The sequence below is a fragment of the Cebidichthys violaceus genome, unplaced genomic scaffold (genome assembly GCF_023349555.1).
Source record: "Cebidichthys violaceus isolate CVI_PGR_0920_01 unplaced genomic scaffold, fCebVio1.0.p SCAF_150, whole genome shotgun sequence".
Classification (NCBI taxonomy): Eukaryota; Metazoa; Chordata; class Actinopteri; order Perciformes; family Stichaeidae; genus Cebidichthys; species Cebidichthys violaceus.
In genome coordinates this window covers 51,653-77,149 of record NW_027176319.1, presented here as the reverse complement: position 1 = coordinate 77,149, position 25,497 = coordinate 51,653, and the positions used below count along the sequence as shown (strand labels likewise).

The 25,497-nt window shown below is 43.8% G+C and overlaps 1 protein-coding gene across 1 annotated transcript in view; it reads left to right on the top strand.

The window, feature by feature from the left end:
• The window catches only part of wdpcp (WD repeat containing planar cell polarity effector), an 87,228-nt gene that overhangs the window by 42,958 nt on the left and 18,773 nt on the right, over window positions 1–25,497 (top strand). Inside the window, exons 11-15 of the mRNA XM_068710356.1 lie at window positions 4,512–5,103; window positions 10,940–11,128; window positions 11,486–11,609; window positions 12,865–12,928; window positions 20,044–20,143. Coding sequence (XP_068566457.1) covers window positions 4,512–5,103; window positions 10,940–11,128; window positions 11,486–11,609; window positions 12,865–12,928; window positions 20,044–20,143 — 1,069 coding nt within the window. The remainder of the gene's footprint in view (window positions 1–4,511; window positions 5,104–10,939; window positions 11,129–11,485; window positions 11,610–12,864; window positions 12,929–20,043; window positions 20,144–25,497) is intronic.

Genomic DNA, 25,497 nt, shown 5'->3' with positions numbered 1-25,497 from the left:
GTTTGTAAAACAAGAGTGAAAATTGTCTTAGATCAGAAACTGTCCTCTCATACTCTCTCATACTTATATTGAACGTCCGTGGTTTGGTACATAAATCAGCTGCAGATAAATCTACACGTCATCATTCGTGCGATGTTCGTGTCCTCTCATGCTTACGGCAGCATGAGTGTTTGCAGTTTTATGTTTGGAAAGACTCAGACTTTATAACCCTGAAAGTCTTGAGTGCCAGCGCTCTAATCTCCTAATCAGCTGTGTTGCCTTCAGGGGCCTTTCGCTTGCCTTTGCTCGGTCCACACAGAATGTAAAACGAGGCCTTAAAAAGTGACCCAGAGTCAAAACGCTGCTGCACTGACAGCAATAACTGTTGTGACTATAGATGCAGTTTTTGCTCTGCTTTTTCTATTGAGATTTATAGACCTTTTTTAAAAATATTGCACTTTTCTGAAACACTCAAAAGGCACTCCAAGTTAGACATTCAGGTTCAAGGAGTTTGGATGCTGAATTCTGGGTATAAATATCTAAAATCTGGATTTTAAACTGAACATTTTTGCTGGTCAGAGAAGCCTTTATGAAATAATGATTATAAGATTAAGGAGTTTCTTATAGATTAATAAATGTCAGTCTGTTCCTATTAACATCCAAGTAACATCAATCAATGCATTGACGTTTGAGGCTCTTTACTTTCTGTGTGGAGCCGACAAGCAAGGGAAGGCCTTTCATCGATTTTAGTGCTGATGTGAAAAAATATCATTAACTTTATCCAATTTCTACTGTATAATGGAGTAAATACCTGTTTGTGGTCAAGACCGTGGAATGATGTATCAGTGAATTGAACTACAGTTGAGGACATGAATCTGAGAACTCATACACGGGTTAATTCTCCATTATCTTACATGTTTTTTTTGTGTATTCAGGATGTGTCAGAATAAAAGCTTGAGCTCTTTGAAATGTTGGCTGTTGCAGCTTGAACCAGGCCATGCAGTTTTTACTCTTCGCTGCTCCGTAGCTGACACTGTCCCACTGTTCTCCCCCCTCCTCCCCCCTCGTTTTCTTCGCGGGGTCACCGATCAGGGGAGGCAGAGCTGAATCAGCTGCTCCTCATCCTCGATGGTGCAACGGTGGCATCCTGGCACAGCGGGCAGCGGGCACTAGCAAGCCGGGCACGAGATGAAAAGCTGAGAGGATGAGGATGTGGTTGGCGGGGGGGGGGGGGGGGGGGTCAGTCAGGAGGGCTTGTGGAATGGAAGTAGGTCTTGATTCCTGCAACAGCATTCTGTGTGATGGACTCAGGAAGCAAACTCTGGTTCTGATAAGGGAACCCAATGCTGAATTGTTTGAAACTTCAGGGGGCGACTCCTCTGGTTGTATAGAAGTCTAGTCTAAAATGACTCTACTTCTCTCTTGATTTATTCCCTCAGTAAACATTGTAAACATGAGTTTATGGTCTCAATCTCTAGTTTCAAGTCTTCTTCAATACAGCATGATGTTCATTTAGTACATTATGGTCCATTTAGAGTCAAACAGACCATAAAGCAGGGGATGCTTTAGGGGCGGAGCCACACTGTGATTGACAGGTCTCTGCCAGAGACGTGTACTTCGGCTCTACGTCACTCCTCCTCAGTCCAAATATGGTCAGTTCTATTTATCGGTTGCGATAAAAACAACATGGCGACGGCCGTAATCCAAGATTGTGAGGGTGAAATTGCCAAACTCAAGCACTACTAGCTCGTATGGCATGTTTTAATTTAATTGTATTGTAGAGTATGCTTTTGGGCGGGGCTACCTGTGATTGATCCTTTTTTTGTCTTTCAACTTTAACCCTTTCACAGTGTGTTTTCAGTTTATGGAAATTAATTGTTATATTTCGGTTGCCTAAAATTGTGTTATTCAATGTTTGGTTGTACCAAGCGCCACCTTCTCGTATCACGTCTGGTTGCAAAAACACAAGATGGCATCAACCTCAAAACCAAGATGGCGACGACCTAAAAGCACAAGATGGCGACGGCCTAAAAACCAAGGTGGCGACGGCTAAAAACCAAGATGGCGACGACCTAAAAACCAAGATGGCAACGGCCTAAAAACCAAGATGGCGACGGCCTAAAAGCAAGATGGCGACGACCTAAAAACCAAGATGGCGACGGCTAAAAACCAAGATGGCGACAGCTAAAAACCAAGATGGCAACGGCCTAAAAACACAAGATGACAACGACCTAAAAACCAAGATGGCGACAACCTAAAAACCAAGATGGCGACGACTAAAAACCAAGATGGCGACGACCTAAAAACCAAGATGGCGACGGCCTAAAAGCAAGATGGCGAAAGCCAACAACCAAGATGGCGACGGCTAAAAACCAACATGGTGCAGCCAAAATGCCGAACAAACCAAATGGTGGCGTCACGGTGACCGTGCCCACTTCTTATTTTCAGTCCATCGATGGACTCGATGGACACTTGTTTGTTTCATGCGTGTGTCACTTTGTCCCTGCAGAAATGAAGCTCTCCAGAGAACCGCACCGCACCCCATCCCGAAGGATACACCGCCCCTCCTCGCATGAACCGAGCTCCTCAAATAAACACACAGCACCCACCCCCTGGGGAGCAGCAGGAGCTAGCTCTGGAGGATTATGGAGAGGAGAAAAGAAGAGAGAAAAAAAAAAAGCTTTCAGGAGGACAGTCATCTGCTTCTCTCTCCTGCTGTAGACCACGAGCACAAAAAAAAAAACCTTCCTCCCTCTAAGTCCCTTTTTGGCAATGCCTGCCAAAATACTGGGCCGGGCAGCTTTGGGGAAAAGGAAAGGAAGGCAGGCAGGCAGCCGATCCTTCTTTCTGTCTACACGGCGAAAAGAAATGGGCTCATTTAGCCAAAGCTGCCACGGTCAATGCAGGGCTCTGATAGAGGCTTTGGTGAGGTGAAATCCCTCCTATAAAGCTCTGTTAGCGACTGTGGAGCTGCTGGGCTGCTGTTTAGCTGAAGGCTGACGTCTCCTGTCATCCACCTACTGTTGCCGGGTTCCTCGTGGGTGTTTTTTATCGACAGCACCACCCGTGACACGGCCTTTCTCCATCGGTGTCGGCGCTTAGCGGCCCCCCTCCACCTGGTTGTGGTCCAGGAGCGAATAATCTCACTTCTGGATTTTGACCATTGGTCTAATAACGCCAAGCTTTCTCCATGTATCATCCTCTTTCTCTTTCTTGTCACCATGCGTAGCGTTGAGCTCTTGGCTCCTCGCTCACGCAGGTAAACAGAGCAGGTTGTTTATCGCCGGGGTGCCAAAGCCGTGGCATGCTCGGGGAGAAGATGTTGTTGACCTTGAGTTAAAACGGAGCTCTTATCATTAGCCGTCTGTGATTGACAGCCTGGTGTTTATGAAGGGAAGTGGAAGGCTCTATTTCTTCCATCTCCGGGGGGGTTTGAGGGGCTTCTGCCATGGTATGACTCCCTTCTCTCTATGCTTCTGCTTCCTTCTTTTATTCAGAAACTCAGCATCTTCCAATTCCCAAATAGTAGAATGTGTAAAAACAAGAACAAAATGACAAGATTAAGTTCTATTCATACAATGTTTAGTGATGCTAAACTACTGGCTGAATCCTCCCTCTAACCTACACCTAAAGTATTAGTAGTAAAATACAGTCACTCCAGGACTAAAGACAGAAATAAAAACAGAGCAGTCAAAAGAAATCTGTCCAGGGACTTCATCTGAGCTTTGTGGACTTGCAGGAAGCATTCCTTCCCACTTTTTCACAGAGTGCTTTGAGCCAAATGCTAACGTTAGCATGTTCCCAATGGTGAGGCTAACACGCTGATTTGAAGCAGGAGTGTGTTAGCATGCTAACATGTGCTACTTAACACTGAACACAAAGCATTGGACACATTATGACTAGATGATGGAGATGCATGAACAGTCAGCAACTTTATTACATCTTCTTCCTGAGGAGACATGAAGGCGTGAACCAAATTTTTCACTCAAAAGCGCAAATAAATTCAGGGGATTTTTACCTCTGTGGAACTTGGACAGCATGGCTGTGTAAACTAAAGCATCTCACTGCTGCTAATCTGAAGTCTGAATGTAGAATCTAGAAAGTTTTAGAAACTTTCAAAGTTTTAGTTTTCTCTTAAATTCAGTGAATGGATTCTCCAGAGTTAGAATACTTTGTTTGAAACATCTGTGGTGTGAATGTGTCATAACAAATTTTAGTTAATTGAGGGCTTTGCAATGACCTGCCTGAGGGAATAAGACTAGCAGAATCAGTAATATATATTTTAAATAACTTCTTAAAGCCCATTTTTACAGACTGGCTTTCATGTGATGTGGTCTTTATTTTATTTTAATTTATTTAATTTATTTAATATATTTAATTTATTTTATAGCACTTTGTGAACTCTGTTTTTAAAGGTGCTATAATAATAAAGTTCTTACTATTGTTGGATCAGATCAGAGTCATAAGGAGGTTATTCATCAGACTCTCTGTAATCGTCCTCTTCTCTTCTTTTCATCCTCTCCCTCTCAAAGGTCCTCGCCTCCCTCCGGACTGAAGGAAACCCTCTGGACTGCCGCTTCAGCGTTCTCCAGCCCTACCAGCTGCTGACGGTGGAGCTTCCTGCAGCAGCAGCCCCCGGATTCACAGAGGGGTCCCGGGCCGACGCCTGCGTCTACGATTGTGCGCGGGGACGCCTGCACCTCTTGTCCGTCACCCGCATCCCGCTGCCGTCCCGTCCCGTCTCCTGCTCGCGTCACCCCTCTGAGACCACGCTCCTCCTGGGCCTCGCCGACTCCTCCTTGGTGCTGTACGACCAGCGACGGGGGGTCTCCCTGCTGGCCCCTTGCCCCGTGCGGCCCACCCTCCTGGCCTGGCACCCTGCTGGGGCCGTGGTCGTGGTAGGGGGAGAGCAAGGGGAGCTGATGTGCTTTGATGTGGGCTTGGCACCTGTTAGCATGGCACTGGTAGCGGAGGAGGTGGCTCTGGCCGCCACGCTGAGACTAGCCAAGCACCTGCGCTGCTGCGGAGGACTGGAGGGACTGCAGTGGGCGACGGGCCTGGAGGGAGGCGTGCTGATGCTGGCCTTTCACGGGGGACCGCTAGCAGCTCTGAGATTCAGACTAGGTGAGTGAAATAACATCCAAACACTGGAAAAAACAAAATGACTGCACCCCTCGCAATATTAATCATAGCAAAAAAGGAATAACTCAACAGAGGTCTACTATTTTAATAAGTGGTTCATTCTTTAGTCTAAGACGTCAGAAAAACAGTAAAGACGTCTTTTAGATTACTAGTTTGTTTAAAAAAAACAAAATATTCAGTTTGCAAAGACATCCAACAAAGAAAAGCAGAGAATCCTCACATTCGAGAAGCTCAGAACAAATATTTTGGTTCCTTAAATCGATCGTGAAAATTGTTAATTGCTCAATTCACTTCCCGTTTAATCAACTTATTGATCAACCACCTGTGTTGTTGAGCAAACAACTGCACTGCTTTAAACTACGTCTTTCTTTCACACATAAGTCTCTACATCACATTCATTCACATGTGAAATGAATGAATCTCATAGAAACTACATTAACTACCTTTAATAATGTGATTTCTTATTCTTAGATGCTGCCTAGAGGAACTACGAAGGCGCTTTTTTTGCAGTTTGCTGCGTCTTAAATTCTAAAATGATTGTTGCGAGGCAACCACTGAATGAGTGCTAACATTAGCTTAGCACAAGCCATGAACTTTGTGCTAACTAACAGTTAATAGTAAACAACAACTAACCTGGAATCTCAAGCACCGCACTAATTTGTCTCCTGCTGTTTTTTTCTCGGATCATGATAACTACGGTTGGTGAAGTCGTGTAAATCCGGCAATGAGAACGACAATTTTCCGCTCTTGAGTTGAATTTTATTTCAACTCGAGGTGTTCAGAGCATTCCGGAAAGAACGGGAGGCGCTCCGCAAACCAAAAGCTGCAACGGCAAGCGCTTCACTCTCATCGAGAAAAAAAAGCCGCCTCAGGCTGCAGAAACACTCAAACAATCAAGATTTAAAACTGTCACGATATCAGATTTAGAACACACGATGATGGTGGCCAAAAGAATTCTAGATCACAATAGAAAATTTGTAAAAAGTCAAATTTAATTTTAACTTTTAATGTGCATTTTGTGTCTTATTTGTGGAAAGAATAAGAGTGTAGAGAGATTAAGCTAGAGTCTGTATTCATTTAAAATGTGCTGGATTATTTACACGATATTATAAAGTGTGTATTATTAACATGATACCAATATTTAATTTCTTAAATAGCACCGTTATCGTTAATACCGATACATCGCAGCATCTTTAGCAACCGCCCTTTAAATTGTACTTCACATGCACTGATTCCCAAAAAGTAACTGAAGCACAAACCCTCCCAGTCACCTCCTCGTGATGAAGAGTCGGGAGTCTTCCTCCGTTTCGGATCTGACTCTGAACCTCCGCTGTGTAAATGCGTCGGAGGTCGTCCTCTCACCTCCTCGCTGCTGTGAGAAGTTAATTTGTAGACGGGCGGGGAAGGTTAGCAGGAGTCACGCTCTCAGAGGTCATTCAATAATCGCCCCGGGGCAAGAGCCCCCCAGGTGCATTCTGGGATGCATTTTTCCGATAAATCGTTTACAGTGGCTGCGCAGTCCCTCGGGGCCCCCAGATAAAGTTTGCCAATCAAAATGTTGTTTTTTTTTTCCGTAGCAGCCACCTCACCCTCTAACTCACTCGTACGCACACACACACACACACACACACACACACACACACACACACTCGTGCACATATTCAGCGTCTTTAATTGTGACTTTGGAAAGAAGATGTGACAGTGGCACGCAGCTCTCTGCGGAAGTTTGAAAGCAGGAGTGTGGGGGTGGAAGGTAGAAGATTGTGTGTGTGTGTGTGTGTGTGTGTGTGTGTGTGTGTGTTTGACTGACTGTGTGTATCCAACTGCGTTTGCCTGTGTGCACAGGGAAAGGGGAGGGTGTCTTCCAACAATAGCTTCCCCTCCTCTGATCGTCTGCCAAGGTTTTGATGAAGAAAGTCACTGCACGTCTTTTCTCCATGATAATTCTTCTCCCCCTTCACACACACACACACACACACACACACACACACACACACACACACACATGTGTGTATTCTTCTATTTCTGTGCTTCTATGCACACACACACACACACACTCCAACTCATTTGTTTGTTTGCTTGCGCTCCGTCTCTGTATTGCCTTGTTTCATAAGGCCCTGCTACATGACAGAAGGAGTGAGTCGGGAGACGGCGAGGAAGAAAGACTTGGCCGAGCTCCAAGTTCTCCCTTTTTTTTTTTTCTTTTTCCATAGGAGGCAGCCCTCCCTGGTGTCACCCCCCCCCCTTCCTCCCCCTTCCTCCCCCCTCACCCTCCCGCCTGCACCGAGTTATCTCATCTGGGCACACGTTGGCCGCGGCTGGGCCGTCACCGGTAGGGCAGACCGGGGGAACGTGCTGCACGACATGCAAAGAACAAAAATAGCTATTTTTTTCTGTGGGGGATGTGAAAATATTGTTGATGTTTAATTACATAACTGGGTGCATTACTAGTGTAAATATAATGTAGTATGGTTACGTACTAAAGCAGAAGAAAATCCTCCACTGCACAAGTGTGCTTTCTTATTTTGAAACCACTTTTATTAAGTCAAGTCAATCCAAGGCAACAGTTTGAGTTCAAACCACCAGATTAATTACTAGTTTGGCAGCTTATAATGAAATGATCGGCTAGTTTCATCACTCATTGTTAGTTATTTTAATTGATAAAAAGGATGCTGGTTGCACAGATTAAACCAAACTGTGATTTACTGAATGAATGTCCACAATAAAATAGCTTTCATGGCAGATTCTTTATTATAAGAAGACGTCATTATTCCTTAGTTTTGTCTCTGGAGTCGTGTTCTCATCTTGTTTACTCGTTGTTTACTTGTCGTGTTCTTGATGTGTGTTCTCCGTATTCTTGTCGTTTTCTCATTGTGAACCTGTCGTGTATTCGTTGTGTACTCGTCATGTTCTCGTCCTAAACTCGTGGTGTGCTTGTACATTCTTTGTGTTCTGGTCGCGTACTCTTCGTTTTCTCGTCGTTTTCTTGTCGTGTATTCGTTGTGTTCTGGTTGTTTACTCATCATGTTCTCATCATGTTCTTGTCGTGTTCTTGTCTTGTGTTTGTCATGTTCTCGCCATGTTCTCATTGTAAACTTGTGGTGTTCTTGACGCGTACTCGTCGTGTTCCTGTTGTGTTTTCGTCGTGTACTCGTCGTGTTCTCGTCGTGTTCTCATTGTGTACTCGTCTTGTTCTCGTTGTGTTTTCGTCGTGTTCTGGTCGTGTACTCGTCGTGTTCTTGTCGTGTTCTCGTCTTGTACTTGTCTTGTTCTCGTTGTGTTTTCGTCGTGTTCTGGTCGTGTACTCGTCGTGTTCTTGTCGTGTTCTCGTCTTGTACTCGTCTGGTTCTCGTCGTGTTTTCGTCGTGTCTGCGGTTTGAGTCCTGCTGTTTGTTCGTGCTGCTGCTCCCTGTTGTCGTACGTCTGACGCTGCTGTTCAAATAAGTTAGTGAAGACAGATGTGAACTGACTCGTCCTCACCACCACAATGAGCCATTGTCTCCGCTTAGAGTTAGCTTAGAGCAGACGTTCACGGCCAACACAAGGATACACACACACACATACGTAGACACACACACACACACACACACACACACACACACAGACACACACACACACACAAACGTAGACACACATACCGCACTACGCTCAGCTGATGTATTAGCCACATTAGCCCACTCTTAAGGGGATTTGGGGGCTTGCTAATTGCCAGCTTGTCATTTTAATTGCTCGAACAACTCCCCCCCCCCCTCCACACACACACACACACACACACACACACACACACACACACACACACACACAACTTCAATTAATTAGACAAGAGTCAGTGGTGACTTTGGCTGCCTGCAGTCTGGACCATTGACAGTACCGCTGTCAGTGATCACCTACGCTGTCCAGAGCCACCAGCTGTGTCCAAATTCAGTTTAGTGAATGTTTATATAACCCTAATGAAAAAAATCTGCGTTTTACCAAAACGAAACTATATCAAAACTTTATGCAGAATAATCCAAGTGTCATTCATTCAGCCGTATGCTCACTACTTCAGAGACACATGCATCTCCACCTGTTCACCTCTAAACCGTCACTGTTTAAAACACTTCTGCATGAACAGTCTCATGAAGTGTTTTAAACAGTGATGTTTGAGTGAAGATGCATGTGTCTGTAAAGTAGTGAGAGTTTGTAAACGGATGTTTTGATATAGTTTTTTCCCCCTATTTACTTGAATCAAGAAATTTCAAGTTTCATGTTACAGAGTGTCGTCTTTTATCTGAGTTTGGTGTCTCACGTCAGCCTCTCCCCACTAAAGTCAGCGATTCCTCCGAGTGTTTGGTTCCGCACCGTCTCGATCAATCACAACGGACAACAATCACCTCTGATATTCAACATTAAACATTAAACACACGAGCACGCTCACGCTAACACACACAGAACGAGACACCTCTACTACCGGGAAGAGTACAAAACCTCGTCCTTCCATTATTCAGCATAATGTGCTTTGACACACACGCACACACGCACACACAACACACACGCACACACACACACACACACACACACACACACACACACACACACACACACACACACACAAACAAAAGCATAATCAATCACCTCTGGTCAAAAGGCGTAATGAGTTGTAGCATTCCTCTCATACATACTGTATGTGTTCTAGATGTATTTAAATAGATGGTGATGAGGACACACACACACACACACACACACACACACACACACACACATCGGGGATTAAACAGACTTCCCCACTAATTGATTGACAAGTCGATGTCAGTCTAACTGATCTAGTGCTGCTTCAGAGTTTAGACCGATCCACTGGACACTTACTTATCTTAAGTAAGTGCTTCACAGATATATTCACACACAGCGGTGACCTTTGCCCTCCACCGCATTATTGGAAAATCTGTTTAAATTGTTGTTTTTGCTTTAAAGTTTTACTTGAACATCAGTGCTTTAACAACATTATAACGATCAGATGGTCTGACGTCGATGGATAAAGCCTAAAAAAACAGAGCCAACAGTTGCCAGGTTGCCATTGGCAGCAATGCCCTTTTAGTAATTGCCGGCAACCACTTTTTAAGGTGTAGAGAATAGGGAGAGCAAACAGCCGAACGTGCAGCTCAAGACTGTTGCAAAAAAAGGGAGAGAACTGAGTAAGAAGCATCCAGTGATGCGTCACATTTTCATTATGAAGTTTAACTGCTGATTATCTTAAATACAATATATAGAATAGAATATGAAGGTGAAATGGAAACCGCATTTTCAGTTTTGGCAAACAGAAGCTGACTCTAACTAACACGGCTTTGGCCTTTTTTCTGTCTTTCTTTCTTGTCAAGTCAATTTTATTTATGTTGCTCCAAACCACAACAGAAGTTATCTCGTGATACTTTTCATATCGAGCGGGTCTAGATACCCGTGATCTTTGATTCACAGAGACCCAATGTTTCCTCCATGAAAGAGCATTTGGGCGACGGCGGCAAAGAAAAAACTCCCCTTATAGAAGAACCCTGGAACAGAACTGTGCTGCATGTTCTGTGTTCTGTTTTAGGCCTAGAAATAAATTAGAAAAGTCAAAATTGGTGTTTGATTTGTCTGATAATACCCATTATTGGGTTATTTATTTGTAAGCATCAGGTGACAGCTTCATTATATAAATGTTAGAATATTTCATCTCTCTAACTGTCAGAGATGAATGAGAATCTAGTGCATTTTGTTCTTTTTTTTTTTAATCCGATCTTTGCCGTTTCTTTATTTTCATGTGATAATGAACCAAACACCTGACTGTGACTGCGTTCGACAGGCGCTCTGACCGGAGGACAGATGGGTCCCGGCGAGCTGCTGCAGCAGCGGCTGCGTTGTGGTCAAGTCAAAGAGGCGCTGGGCGTCCTGGAGGCCATGGACTGGAGCATCATGGGAGACGAGTGCTACCGAGGCCTGAGCTCGGTCACCAACCACCTGCTGAGGCTGCAGCTGAACGCAGACAGGGAGGGTGGGTCCAGGTTTCAGTGTTACTCAAACCTCAGCTGTCAAATACAAAGAACAGTCTGATTTTTTTAAAGGTTTTTCTGGTTCTGTAACGTCAGATAAGAGTCAAACATTTAAACTAATAGATGAAATAGAATAAAACTTCCCCAGTTCATTACTCACATTAAGATGATTATTTATTGTATTACAAGTTTTCTGAAATGTGATGTTTGAATATGCAAATGAGGCGTTATGTGACGGTAACTTTCGGTGAATTTAAGAGAATCATACAGACTAAAATAAACGGCTAAATGTGAGTTTCCACCTTCACACCTCTGTCTTCTCTGTATCTGTATTGTGTGTTGGTGTTGTTTGTCTGCAGCCCAACTAGAAGCAGCTCTGGGTGTGTTTTACGCTCCACCTGCTCCTCTCTCCGATGTCGTGATACTCGAGTACAGGGAGCCGATCGGCAAGTGCGCCCGTCGCTTTTTTCACCACCTTCTCAGGTAACGCCACCGACTCTGCGCTGTCGCTGTGGTCCTAATGTGATCATCTGAGGGGGACATTTGTCTTCTTCGGGGGGGGGGGGGGAGTGGAAAGGTCAAGGTTGGCTAAAAGCATTTGAATACATGAATACGTAAATAAATACATAAGTGGCGTGGTCCTCCGAGGGCTGTCCTTCTTTTAACCAACACTCATTTAGTCGATCTGTAAGACTGAGCACCTCTTTACATCTTGTTCGTTAAGTTTCTTGATTCCTGCAGATCAGTAATTATCTGACCGATGATTCAAAGCTGCTTTAAACTCTACAAACACACACTTACAGACTATTTGAAGGCACAACAAGCACATTTTATTGGGTGCAGAATCACAATAAGCATCCCCCCCCCCCCCACCCCAAAAAAAAAGAAGCTCTTTGTGAAAATGACAACCGTTGCGGATGCATTTTAATTCCCTCTATATCTGCCGCTCACTTTTGCTATTTTAAAAGATTCGTCGTGACGCTCGCTGGTGCAGCTTTGAGTCATTCAGGAGGACGGAGCCCCTCACATGCACCTGTTTAGACTGTTGTTTCATTTTCCCTTCTGCCATGAGAGCCTTTTGAAACGTCTGTTTGACTGAAATAGACCCTGTTGTTGCCGCACGCCGACGCTCGCTGCTCTCCATCCTGCAATCACCTCCCGCTTCTCTCCCTCCTCTCCCCCCCCCCCCCCCCGTTTTTTCTTTCTTCCTCCTCTGTAGCCGATGCCGCGGCGTTTTGTTTGGCATCCCTCCTCCTCCTCTCCTCCTCTCTTATCACCTACCTGCATTCTTTTTCTCTCCATCAACATCAAATGAAGGAAGCCCAACACACCTCCTCTCTCTGCTTGTGTTTGTTTGTTTCATGTTGGCTCTAGACGGAGAAAGTTGAGGTGTTTTTGTTCCCTCCCTCTCTCTCCCTCCCTCTCTCTCTGTCTCTCTGTCTCTCTCTCTCTCTCCCTCTCTCTCTATCGCTGTCTCTCTGTCTCTTTCTCCCTCCCCCTGTCTCTCTCTGTCTCTCTCTGTCTCTCTCTCTCTCTCTCTCTCTCTCTCTCTCTCAGCTTTAATTCTGGATAATAGGACGAGGACGAGCTGCTCTCAGTTCAATTATAGACGGTTTTGTATGCAGGTGTGTGTGTGTGTGTGTGTGTGTGCAGGAGGAAACACCACACATTTGATTCCCAATCGTGTGTTTTTAGATTGATGATTGTTTATGTTTTACTGTCTCCCTTTTCTCCGCAGACACCAGCGCTTGGAGAAGGCCTTCCTCCTCGCCGTGGATTTAGAAGCCAGAGATTTATTCATGGTGAGTGGAGAGGAAAGACTCTGACGTCATTGTAGGATGTCAGTCCGTCAACAATTAGACAAAAACATTAGTTATAAAATGTTTTCCTCGACCAAAGAAATTCTTAGTCGATTAACACGATTTTTGTTGTTTAATCAATTAGTTTCTCCACAAAGAATCGCACAAAAGCACCGCTTTAAATCCTGTGTTTACCAGAGATAAGTAAATAAATAAATACTTTATTCATTCAGCATTAACAAAAAAAAGCTTAAAAAAAGACTGAAAATCTTTGTGGACTAAGACCAAAAACGACTCATCCACTAAGAGGAGGCAGCGCTTTGTGCACTGATAAACAGTTTATTGTTTCCTGCAGGAAGCTGTTGAAGACTTTCACACCTTTGGTAAACACTGTTACTGCTCTACTGTAACGCATTGTCTCATAATTAGTTTTATTATAATATTTATTAGTGAATACACATAAAAACTAAAAAGTAATGACAATCCAAAGCAAGATTATGCTGGCTTAAAATGAAAGAAAGAAACTAAATAATAGATACTGTATTTATATTATATATATATATATACTGTATACGCAAACTGACTGGAAGCATCTTTTTGTTTAATGTATTTATACACTAATAATTTGAATCCATCAAATTTGATAACATGTGTGTTTATAAATAATATGTATTTATTCACAATAATGGAATTAGTTATATCAGCAGGAGTTAATGTTAACCCACACATGTATTATAATAATAAATGATTATTAATCACGTCCTATAAGGTCTTAAAGAGGCTTTATATGAACTTAAAGCAGTGAAATGAATAATAATAAACATGAACTCATCTTCAGCAATCATAGGCGCTATATAGGAATATATGAAAACATTTATCCATGCAGATTTTTCAACAAGCTATATAATATTGTTTTACAAAATATAAAACCAGTCCCGTCAGAACCAGAACCCATGAGGATCATGTGATCTTTAATCCACAGCTGTGCTCTTTTAATTTCTGCATTTATTGGAGAGTTAAGATACACACCGGACATGTTTCTATGTTTCTATGTAAGCGTATCTCCAGCTTCTCTGTAACACCACACAACCCTATTTTAATTGTTCACTGACTGTTGGTACTTTCGTTTGCACATGACTTGTGACCCATACAAGTGTGTGTGTGTGTGTGTGTGTGTGTGTGTGTGTGTGTGTGTGTGTGTGTGTCAGAGAGCAGGTGTGATCTCAGTATGGGCCCCTATCTTTTCAAAACCTCCATGGCCTCGGCTCGGCCTTTTCCTCTCCTCTCATCTTCCCTCTAACTCGCTCTTTCTTCCACTCCACGCTGAAATGCTCCTCTATGTGTTTGACCCCCTTTTTCATGATGGGGGCCCCCTTTCTGCTCCATGCTTCACCAACACCCTACACATTAACACACACACACACACACACACACTTGCTCCCTCAATCACACTGATAGCACTGGTTCCAATTACCTCCCCACTAAGTAGTGCTGCTGGGAAGCCGAATTGAAAAGGTGGAGTCGAGCCTGTGGACCTTGAAAGAGCGCAGAGGAAGGAGAGGGGGGGGGGGGGGGGGGGTGCAGAGAGGAGAGGAGGGGGGTTGGGGGGGGGGGGGGGGGGGGTTTGGATGGATGGAAAGCTATATGACAAACACAATAAAAAAAGAGAGAAGAAACACGGTCTTTCTCCGTCACGTTGGACGTGTGGAGAGAGGAGAGAAAGAAGGAATCAGAAGATAAATAATGTTTAAATTCAGCAACAAATGTTCCAGTCTGAGCGATTTATCTCCATATAGATTCACATACATTCATAAACATGTACTGTATAGACGTGTGCACAAACTATGGACTTGTGTTCCTTTTTTTAAATTTCTTTACAGAAATATTCAAAGGAAAAGAACGAAACATCAGGAATAATTGTAAAGCGATACTCCTCAGCTTCTTCTCCTGCCAAGTTATTGGTCGTGCATTTAAATAAACTGACTTCTTTTCACAGTTTTCATAATGTTTTCAAGGAGAGTCATGTCATATAATTTGGATCACTTGCTCTCACAGCCTGATGGTGTGAAGCTGGTGTGATGCTGCGTCACCGTCCGGTGCTTCCTCTGACCGCATGACCACGAAACTACAAAAACCTCCAATTATGGAGCCGAGTCACTCGTCCGTTTCAGTTTACCGGACAGACACCAGATCAGGCTGGTCTCATCCAGCGTTCGTAGCGTTACCTACGAATACCTAACTATTTCCCGATCTTTTCCTAAACCTAACCTAAGCACTTTTGTTGACTAAACCTAACTAAGCTGTTTATTTTGAATGTAATGAGTAGAAATTGACACTTGTTGCTGGATTTTTTTTTCGTCCTAAAATGCTCGACCAATGAGGAGTTTGTACGGGGATAAATTGACCAGACGTGTTTGTGACTTCCTGTTTTAAAACCGAACAACATGGATATTGTTAAATTCATTATTACAACAATCTCACATTTGCAAATACTTGTCATCGTAACAAAAACTGTAACAACGAGCATTTTGTTTGCCCGACCGATCAAGAGAGCAGCAACTCATCGTGTGAAAAGAGCGACGAAAAAAGAGAAAGAGGGACGTTGACATTTCACCCCGTCGCTGTAATTGGGGTTTTGTGTTGTTTCTTTAACCTGCCGGTCAGCTGATTGAGTCGAGGTGAAGGAGGTCAATGAGGCCAACAACCCCCCCCCCCCCAACCTTTCACCCGACTCTCTCCAACTTCCTCAGAACTCAATAACGCGCCGTCGACTTGATAAAAAAAGTGCTCAAACAAACGTAGATAACAAGCCTCACCTCTTCTAAAAACGCCCAGCATGATACACCCCCCCCCCACCCCGTCCCTCCTTCTCCCCCTTTTAACACAAGACCCCCCCCCCCCCACCCACCCCTTCAAGCCACATTGTTTCCCAGCTAACAATGGAGGCCTCTCCAAACCTTTTGTCAAAATGAAACTCTTTAGTGTCGGGCTAAATTGAGGGGGAGGAGGAGCCGGTGGTCGGGAGGTGTTTTTGGTGGAGGTGGGGGGTGATGGGGTGGCGGGGGTTACTGAGTCATTTGCATTTTTTTTTTTTTTTTTTCATAATTGCCGCTGTTCTGTAGCTCCCTAATTAGCCTTTGATAATGAGTTGATAATGTAGCCAATTAGGTCATTCGTCAGCCAAGTCAAGCCCACGACAAGTTGGGCTTTTTTTCCCTCCCTGTTCTCCTCCTCTTCTTCTCCCTCTTCCTTCTGGCTCTCGATGTAGCTCGTTAATTAAATCAAATTGTGTGATAGCCGAATCTGATGCCGGCTCTTTTTGTTCCCCAATGAGGGTGAGGGGGGGGGGGCTTGTAGTGTTTCTTGTTAGATTACTGCTTAGTTACCAGCAGTAAAGAAAGCTGTTGGGTTCACCTCCTATCTTCCTCCTCTATCTGACGAGCCTGGCGGTGCTGGAGGAGGAGGAGGAGGAGGAGGAGGTATCGCACGTCTTGGGCAATAAGCTCATTGTTGTCGCTCCGATGAGTAATTAGCGTTAATAAAACGTTAAGTCCTTAACACCTATCTGATCAAACACAAGGCTCCTGGATAACAGGTGTGTCAGTATGCTGGGTGTTAATTAGTCGATATTTTTTTTTCATGTTTTCATGCGTGTTTTAGGGAAATTCAAATCCTAGAACAGTTGAGTTTGTGGGACTAGCTGTTGTTGATCCTAAAGGGATGAGAGTCACACGTCCAAAAACAGAGACTGTGTCTGAAATCACTCTTTCACGATGGTCCTTTTGACGGATGGAACACTGTGTGGCATCTTGAACAACACGCTTTGAAGACGTCTATCATAAATAACATTTATAGTAAAAGTTTGACTAATCTTCTGTCACATTATACCTGAACAAAATCCCACATGAACAGATTTTTAAAATACATAATAATCATGTATATATATATATATATGTGTGTGTGTGTCTTTATAAGATGTAAGCAGTTACATGTGTAATTTAAAGACCTTGTTAATTTACTTGCCTCACTTGTTTTGCTTGAAAATATCAATTAAATTAAAGCTAAATATGGTGCATTGAGTTGCTAATAGGCAGAACTTGACTTAATAAACATGATTGTAGTAATACCACAAGATGTGTCATTTTTTTTTTTTTTCAAGCAATAAATTCAGACTATTATTTTTGAATATTTATATTACTCTCTGCACCAAATGCAACAAGTTGTGTTTTTCCCCCCGTTAACTCTGTGAAATATTGGAAGGCCGTAAACGACCAAATAATAATCACGTGTAGCTCCAGGTCTGCTGTAAACATGCCTGCTTTAAACCGAACATCTTCCTCACGGTCGTGTGCTCGTGCTGCAGCCGCACCTCACTAAATCTGTCCGTGCATCAGTAATACGTTCCTCTGTGCTCGTAATGCCTGAAGTAGAAAAAGCCGAAACGTCCCATTGATGGTGTTTGACAGTAACAGACCGCAAACACTTAGACATGATCCCGTCTGTTAGCGCTGCTGTGTGCCAGTTAACCTAATCCCTCATTTATTTGGAGGTAACCCAAATATCAGTCAATATCGGGCTCTTAGTGTCCACCGACCTCTCTCTCTCTCTCTCTCTCCCTCCCCTCGACTCCCCCGAAAAAACGCCCCTCTTTATCAGGCGCCGCAACCCCTAAAGCTCTTATATAAATAAGATTAGTGTCGCGTTTGAGCGTCTGGGAATAAGAGTTGTAATATCTGATGGTTTTATATGCAGTATTATTGTTATCCCTTCTTAGTCGGGCTGATACTCCTCTCTCTCTCTCTCTCTCTCTCTCTCTCTCTCTCTCTCTCTCTCTCTCTCTCTCTTTCTCTCTCTCTCATTTTCTCGTTTATTCTTTCTCCCTCTCTCCAGATTCAGACAGTATTATGAGGAGCTAAGCTGGAATAAAGCGCCCCGGCATCAAATGTTCATATTGTTCTGTTCCCTCTGTCATACAATCTCTCTCTCTCTCTCTCTCTCTCTCTCTCTCTCTCTCTCTCTCTCTCTCTCTCTCTCTCTCTCCTGTGAAAACCCTTGTTGTGGCTTGTTTCTTTCATGTCTTGTTCACCGTCTCACACCTCACCATCGTTCTCACTGTGATGTGCCTGATTGTGTTTTTTTTTTTTTTTATCTTCTGTTTGTTATGAATTAGGAAGCCTCGCTCACATCTAATTGAGGGGCCGTGTGTCCCTCGCCTGAATTAGCCGCCTCGGTCCTGGGAGCCGATTTCGCTCCTTTTTGAGGCCATTTTGTTGTCGGCCATTTTCGCATTTCCTCCTAACTCTTCGCCACAGAGGGCAGCCACTGCACTGTAATTACCCAATCTGTTCCCATTCATACTCTTCAATTTCAGCAACCTCTCTGTCCCTCTCATACCACCCCCTCCCTCCCCCTCCCCCTCCCTCTTTCCCTCTCAGCCCCCCCCCCCCCCACCTCTTTTTTCCTCCAGGGGTACAAAAGCCGGGTTACAATATGGGGGTATTAGGGCCGGGTGCAGGCTCAGCTGGGGGCTGGCTTTAGCCAGCTGAGGGTTATCCACGGCGAGCCCTGAGTCACGGCACCGATGTCCTGTGATGTCGCTGAGGCGGAAGACTTTTCTTAACACGCTGGGCCCTTTGATGGGCCCTCAGGCCCTGCGACTCCTCGTTGGGAGCCAGGAGGAGCGTGTGATTCACTCTCTGTTCAATCACTTTAAGAGGTTGACTGCTGCAGAATCTTTTCCACGTTTAACCTGTTGACATCTAAACTAAGGTTTCCTTTTAATCACTTTGATTTAAGCACAATCCACATTATGTACATTTAGTCCCTTTTTTTTTTTTTTTTTTTTTTTTGCACCACCGCTCCACTCGAAGCGACTGGGAGCAGTTTAGCTGTGGACGGGCTTCACTGGAGCCACTGGGGCAACATGCTGATTGTTGTTGAGGTTGTGTTTTTCATTTACTTCACAGCCGTTCTGGTGGGATTCGAATCGGCGACCTTTTTTCGACACAAGACCGAGTTCTGTGCCGTCACGCTGCTGCTCCAGTTTGCTTCTTACACTGAGGAAACTATCGCTGGTCATTGGTGCGATAATCATCAGTCAGTCCTGATGGTTTTTAGAGATCCTCGGCTGTTTTCATACAATATAAAGGTTCACATCGGGACTCTGTACACTAAACCTCTTTAACATCTTAAAATATTATGATTTTGTTTTAATGTTACAGGAAAACTCTCTTTTCTACCTGGTCTGCATGTATTGACTCTAACCGCTCCTCTATTTCCTTTGTGCTTTGCATTGTGGGAGAATAGTGTGCATCAAACAGCACATCTTTGAGGTTGCATACATTATTTTGTCCATTTTTTTGTAATATATATTCTGGACACAGTACATGTCTCTCACAGGACAATTAAGATTTTAATTAATTAAGACTTTATTTAAACCACAGTTTGTGAATTTGTTTCTCTTCTTCAGCTATTTAAATAGATGCATTGACCTCAGCCTCGCTTGCAGCCCAGAGCACCTTAAAAACAGAGCATCTGTCTGATGCCGTGTGGTTATTAATGAATATATGACGGCCACCCTCAGACATCATTTAGCATTATTATCTTCTCTTTATGGCCCTGCAAGACTCAAACAGAGAGACACAGAGGAAACACGCTGCTTCCAATATTGTCTCGGGCTGATGTGGTAATGTGCTCGGCTGGATATGTTTCTCCGTAAAGAGAGAATAGCGGCGTTTCTGAAAGGTGAACAGTCCCTCGCCTCCTCTCCCACTTTTGAAATGTGACAGATAACATCCTCCCTAGTTCAAAAAAACGGAGAGATGAGGGTGCGAGGGGAGGAGGGGGAGGAGGGGGAGAGAGGGGAGGGGAGCAGGCTGATTTCAAAGTTTTGGAGGAACCGGCATTTCATCCAACCGGTGCTCTTTCTGATGTTGGGCTTCAAACGGCTCATTTTTTTTTTTTTTTTCTCCCTCTCATTTCATCTGTTTCTTCTTTCTCCATCCAAACCCCCCACCAACCCCTCCAAAAAAAAAAAAAAAAAAAACTATTGTCATCGGAGTCTAGATTCATTTTAGATTAACGTTCACGTTTCTTTCTTTCTTGCATTTCCTTCAAAGGACCTCCATTATGTTGCCAGCGATAAGGGCGAGGTGGTGCTAGCGGACGTGGCCAAGAGGAAAGCTAATGAAATCGAGGCTCAGACCGTCGCGGGCAACGGTAAGAAAAAGAAGGAGAAATAATCAGAATGTTTGACCAAAAAAAAAAAAAAGACACCAAAATGTGACTCGTTATTTCTCCTCTCATCCGGAAATGTGAGGTTGGACTCCCGATAACCTCGGTAACTCACCCACTCCGACACACTTTTCCTGATATCTAACACCCGGCGTTTCCTGCCGGCTCTCACCCTCGTTTAACGACACAAAAGGAGAATTAAATCAGATCATGTTTGACATATTCATGTAGAAAGTCACACAACCTGTTGCCTCCTTTTTAAAGGCCGGATATCATCTATCGTAGGCGATTAACGGGGAGATAGTGAAAACAAGTTTTTAGGACATGTTGGTCAAATCAAATAGAACGTGCACAAATCCAACTTTACAGCCAAGTCACTTTATTTGCTGCTTTACAATAATGAATAAATCACACGATCAAATAAAATCACAGACATAAACAAGAGAATATATGTAAATTAATAAAAGCAAGTTTCTTGATAACTTGCGGTTCCACCTTAAGGTTTCTTATATTTAGTGATTTCTTTTTTTCTCTCTCCTAAAATGCAATTAACAGTATAGTGATGTAAAGTGTAGAGTGTTGAATAATAAAGTCTTTAATATCAGACTAATTAAATACCTTTCACCAAAGGTTTTCGGAGGAAAACCAGCGAAGGCCCTTTTTTGTGTGTGTGTGTGTGTGTGTGTGTGTGTGTGTGTGTGTGTGTGTGTGTGTGTGTGTGTGTGTGTGTGTGTGTGTGTGTGTGTGTGTGTGTGTCGTTACTTCAGGCTGTGCTGCTGCCCTTTGACAAACACTCCCGAAAGCACATACCAGAGGGGATCAAGCCGAGTTCCTGATTACACACACACACACACACACACACACACACACACACACACACACACACACACACGCACAATTCCTCACAGAGGCTTCAACGGCCAACGGGTGTGCAGAAAACATTCAAATTTGTGAGGGAACTAGATGAACATGTCTGATGAGTCCTTCATTGGTGATTAAAACACACCAGAAGGCAATGTGCTCGAGCGTGTGTGTGTGTGTGTGTGTGTGTGTGTGTGTGTGTGTGTGTGTGTGTGTGTGTGTGTGTGTGTGTGTGTGTGTGTGTGTGTGTGTGTGTGTGTGTACACACAGACAGCCAAATGAGGCGAGAGAGGTATTTAACTCCTCCGTATAAGGTCAGACCCCTCAGGCCGAGTGTCTGTGTGTTTGTCAGTGAATGAAAATGAGCGTTTGTGTAACTATGAGGCCTGTTTGCATGCGGCTTCTTTTTTTTCTTTTTTTTGGGGGGGGTTTCTAATGTGATGCATAGCACGCACACACCTCCTCATAAGCCTCTTAATTACGTCCTAGATGATTTACCTCCATCACCTGCAGCATGTCCTATCCTTGGACAACGGCGCTGCAGAGAAAGAGGGAGGAAGGGACAGAGGAGATGAGGAAGAAGGAGGGATGATGGCAGGAAAAGGTGGGCAGAAGGAAGGCGGGATGAAAAGGAATAAAAAGAAATAGACGGTGGGGAAGGAAGAAGGTGAAGGAAAGAAACATGAATAAATGAAGATAAGGAAAAACAAGAATTTGAATGAGGAAAGAAAATTAAGAAATTCATGAAATTTAAAGGATGCGTGAATATTTATCTGATGCAGCCGGCCCGTTTTCTTTTCATTTGTTTTATTTCCAGTCTCTTAACTTTTGGAAGCTGTTGTCGGTTCACACAGCTTTCTATGAATTTCGCAAAGCTGGAAATAAACGTCTACGTTCATGAGGACGTCTAACCTGTAACGCGCGAGTGTATAGAAGTCTATGAGAGAATGACTCTACTTCTCTCTTGATTTATTCCCTCAGTAAACATTGTAAACATGAGTTTATGGTCTCAATCTCTAGTTTCAAGTCTTCTTCAATACAGCATGATGTTCATTTAGTACATTATGCTCCATTTAGAGTCAAACAGACCATAAAGCAGGGGATGCTTTAGGGGCGCCACATCCACCGTAGACACTTTTTGGGTAAAAACCATATCAAACCATATTATAAATTTGAATACATATCGTGAAAAAACTGGTTTGTGTGTAAACATAACAAAGGTAATCAGTCTCCATCATAAAGAAATATGAAATAAGTGTTAACAACTTAACCGCTTACTCTCACGGTTCTCATAGTGCCGCCTCAGCAGGAAGCTGTTTTCAGCAACAACACAAAAAGACAAACCTCTATCAGCCACTGTACACAAACCTGCTCGTCAACAAACAGCAGACAGACTCAGTTATCAACTCACTGGTGAACACAGGGAAACGTTTAGCAGCTACTGAAACACACACTCGCTCAAGAGGAGGACGCTGACATCGTGTCACAGCCAGTAATTGGGACGGTTAAACAGATGCCTCTTTTTAAGTGTGTGTGTGTGTGTGTGTGTGTGTGTGTGTGTGTGTGTGTGTGTGTGTGTGTGCTGTACAGTTTTGCCTCAACGTTCAGACGAGCGCACAGAGCCCATAAACGGACCAGAAAAGCCACCTCATAAATAATGAGTGGCTCGTTTAAGGGCAGAGAGCTCCAGTCAACAGGTGTCTCGCTTTACACACACACACACACACACACACACACACACACACACACACACACACACACACACATAAACACACACAGAGCCCCTGGCATGGCTGCCCGTCACACACCTGCAGGATCAGCTCTCGCTCTGTTCTACTCCTCTACATTTATCCGACAGCTACAGTTATTCACATTCACATTATTTTACATCAACAGACAAATGATGAGATTCATTGTTGAGGATTTAACCTCCAGGTGTTTCCACCTTTGGGGCTTTTGACCCCCAACAGAAGAGCAGGTGGAGCCTCTTGTCAAGGGATCGGTGCCTAGTTTTATAGAAAATGGACAATTTATCTTGAGTAACCGGGATATGATTTCTGGAAACGGACATTGCTGTTTTCAAGTGTATTTGTTGCCGCTTCGAGTGCCGTCTGTTGTCCGTTATATCGGAGAGAAGGCAGACATCTCTACGGCTGATATCTCATAATCTATAACTCGCACCAAAACTATCTAGACTGTTGAATATCGCCACATGAAAGAGGAAAAATGTCTTTTGGAATTTAGGGTGAACTGTCCCTTTAAGTGTTTCCGACATTGAAAAAGCTGAATGTGTAAAAAAAAACACAATATAAATGTATGTCATTATTAAAACAAATCCAGAGGCTTATTGTTATTAAACATGGTTCCTCAAAGCAAGACAGACAACTAATATTTGTTCTCCATTATGGGATGTGTGCTGCTAACAAATACGTATCAGCATCAGAGAATCCAGCCCCGATCGGGACGATACCTGCTGTGGAAACACAAACATCATCCACAGGTGTGTTTGGTAGTCACATGGTCACGTGACGCGTTTTTTTTTTTTAAATCTATATGTAACGACACATGAATTCAGAGTCCTTCCACGCTCACTAAACATGTCGCTCACATGCTTTTCAAACACAAGTTCCCACGCTGCAGGAACAGGAACCTTTGGCTCCGGCCCGACAATGTTTGTTTGAACAGACACACACACACACACACACACAAGACTGCAATGTGTTTGTTCTCCGTCGTAGCCACACACACTACAGCTCATATTCAAAACAACCCTCGGAGACATATGCGTTTGTGTAAATATGTGTCCTGTATGTGTGCAGTTGGGCGTGACGTTGGAGGGCAGCTCGTATACCCAATCCTACAGTTTGTGATGATCGGTTGTTAAACAGAAACGTGGAAGTCGCTCCGAGTCCCAGCGCATCCTGCTGTTTCCCTGTACAAACAGAGAAAAGCCTCTTGTTGTGGAGGCAAATACACACATCTACTGCACTTACACAACACCAGACTGTACATCCTCTTACGATGCAGAGACGACGTTCTCAAGTACGTTAAGATTCGTACTAAACGGTCCCTCCGCAGCGCCAGAGCATTTTTTAAAAAGCGGAATATTTAATGACGATAATGTTGATGCTTGATTGATCTCACTGACTCATTTAAACCTGCACCCATAAATAAACTCCAGAAAATCTAAGTACAGGACATCCCCGCGTTGAAATTATAATAGTTGTGGGTGCAAAAAAGGTATTTTCAACAACTCCTATGTGATTACTGAAAATGTTGATTCAGGTTTTATGAAATGCTGTGTCTTAAGCTCATTTCCCTTCTCATTGAGAGGAGCCCGTTGAGGTGATTCAGGTGTCTGATCAGGAGGGTTACTTTCCTGTGGAGGTATTCCAGGCACGTCCAACTGGGAGGAGACCCGGGGGGGGGGGCAGACCCAGCACCCGCTGGAGGGATTATCTGTGCCACCTGGACCGTCGTCCCCCAGGAAGAGTTGGAGGACACGACTGTGGATGTTTGGGCGTCTTTGCTTAACCTGCTGCCAGATGAGGATAATTAGCAGAGGATGAATTGATGGAGGAATAAATGGATGGATGCCAGTGCTGTTGAAGCATGCCTTGCTCAAGGGCAACTTGACAGTAGTGGATGCAAGAGAGGAATTCGTTCCTCATCTGATTTAGCCAACCAGTCAGTCAGCGAAGTGAAACGGTCGACCACAAAGAGCCAAGTCATCGTTTTTACGGGTCAGTTTTGGTACTTTTTTTTCTTCTTTTTTTTTTAAAGGTGCTGATTTTGTTATCCTTGTACAGACGCAGGCTATCTGTTTCCCCCTGTTTCCAGTCTTTATGCTAAGCTAAGCTAGCCGCTGCTCGCTGTAGCTTCATATTTCAGTTTACAGACACGAGAGTCGTTCTTCTGATCTATCTCTCTCTAGAAAAGTTCCCAGAATTATGAACTTCTCCTTTTAACTCAAGATCTGTGGATTTTTGTTCAGAATCTACTTCCTGGTAGCACAGAAGAAAAAACATCTAGCTGTGTGTGAGCAACTGGCTAACTTAGCTTAGCATAAAGACTGGAAAAAGGGGGAAACAGCTAGCCTAGCTCTGTCCAAAAGTTTAGCAAAAACACACCTGTCAGCACCTTTAAAGCTCGCTGGTTAACACGTTATATCCTCACCGTTTGACTTGTACACAAACTGCAGAGCAAAAACGTCAAATCGCTGAAAAAAACATCCAGTTTTTGCTCGAGGAGCAGGAGTAAAAAAAATAAAGAAACAGCTCATCTAGGCCATCGCCACCCTGGATCATTTTATCTCACTTCAAGGAAATCATAGAAACTAGTTGATTTGCATTGGAAAGAGGAAACATTGGACAGAAGAGCATATCTTATGCTATTATTCACAAAAACAGAATCCACACCACATCTCGTGGTTCTTCTAGGTGGATGTCTTGGACTGAGAAGACTCCACATTTCTATGC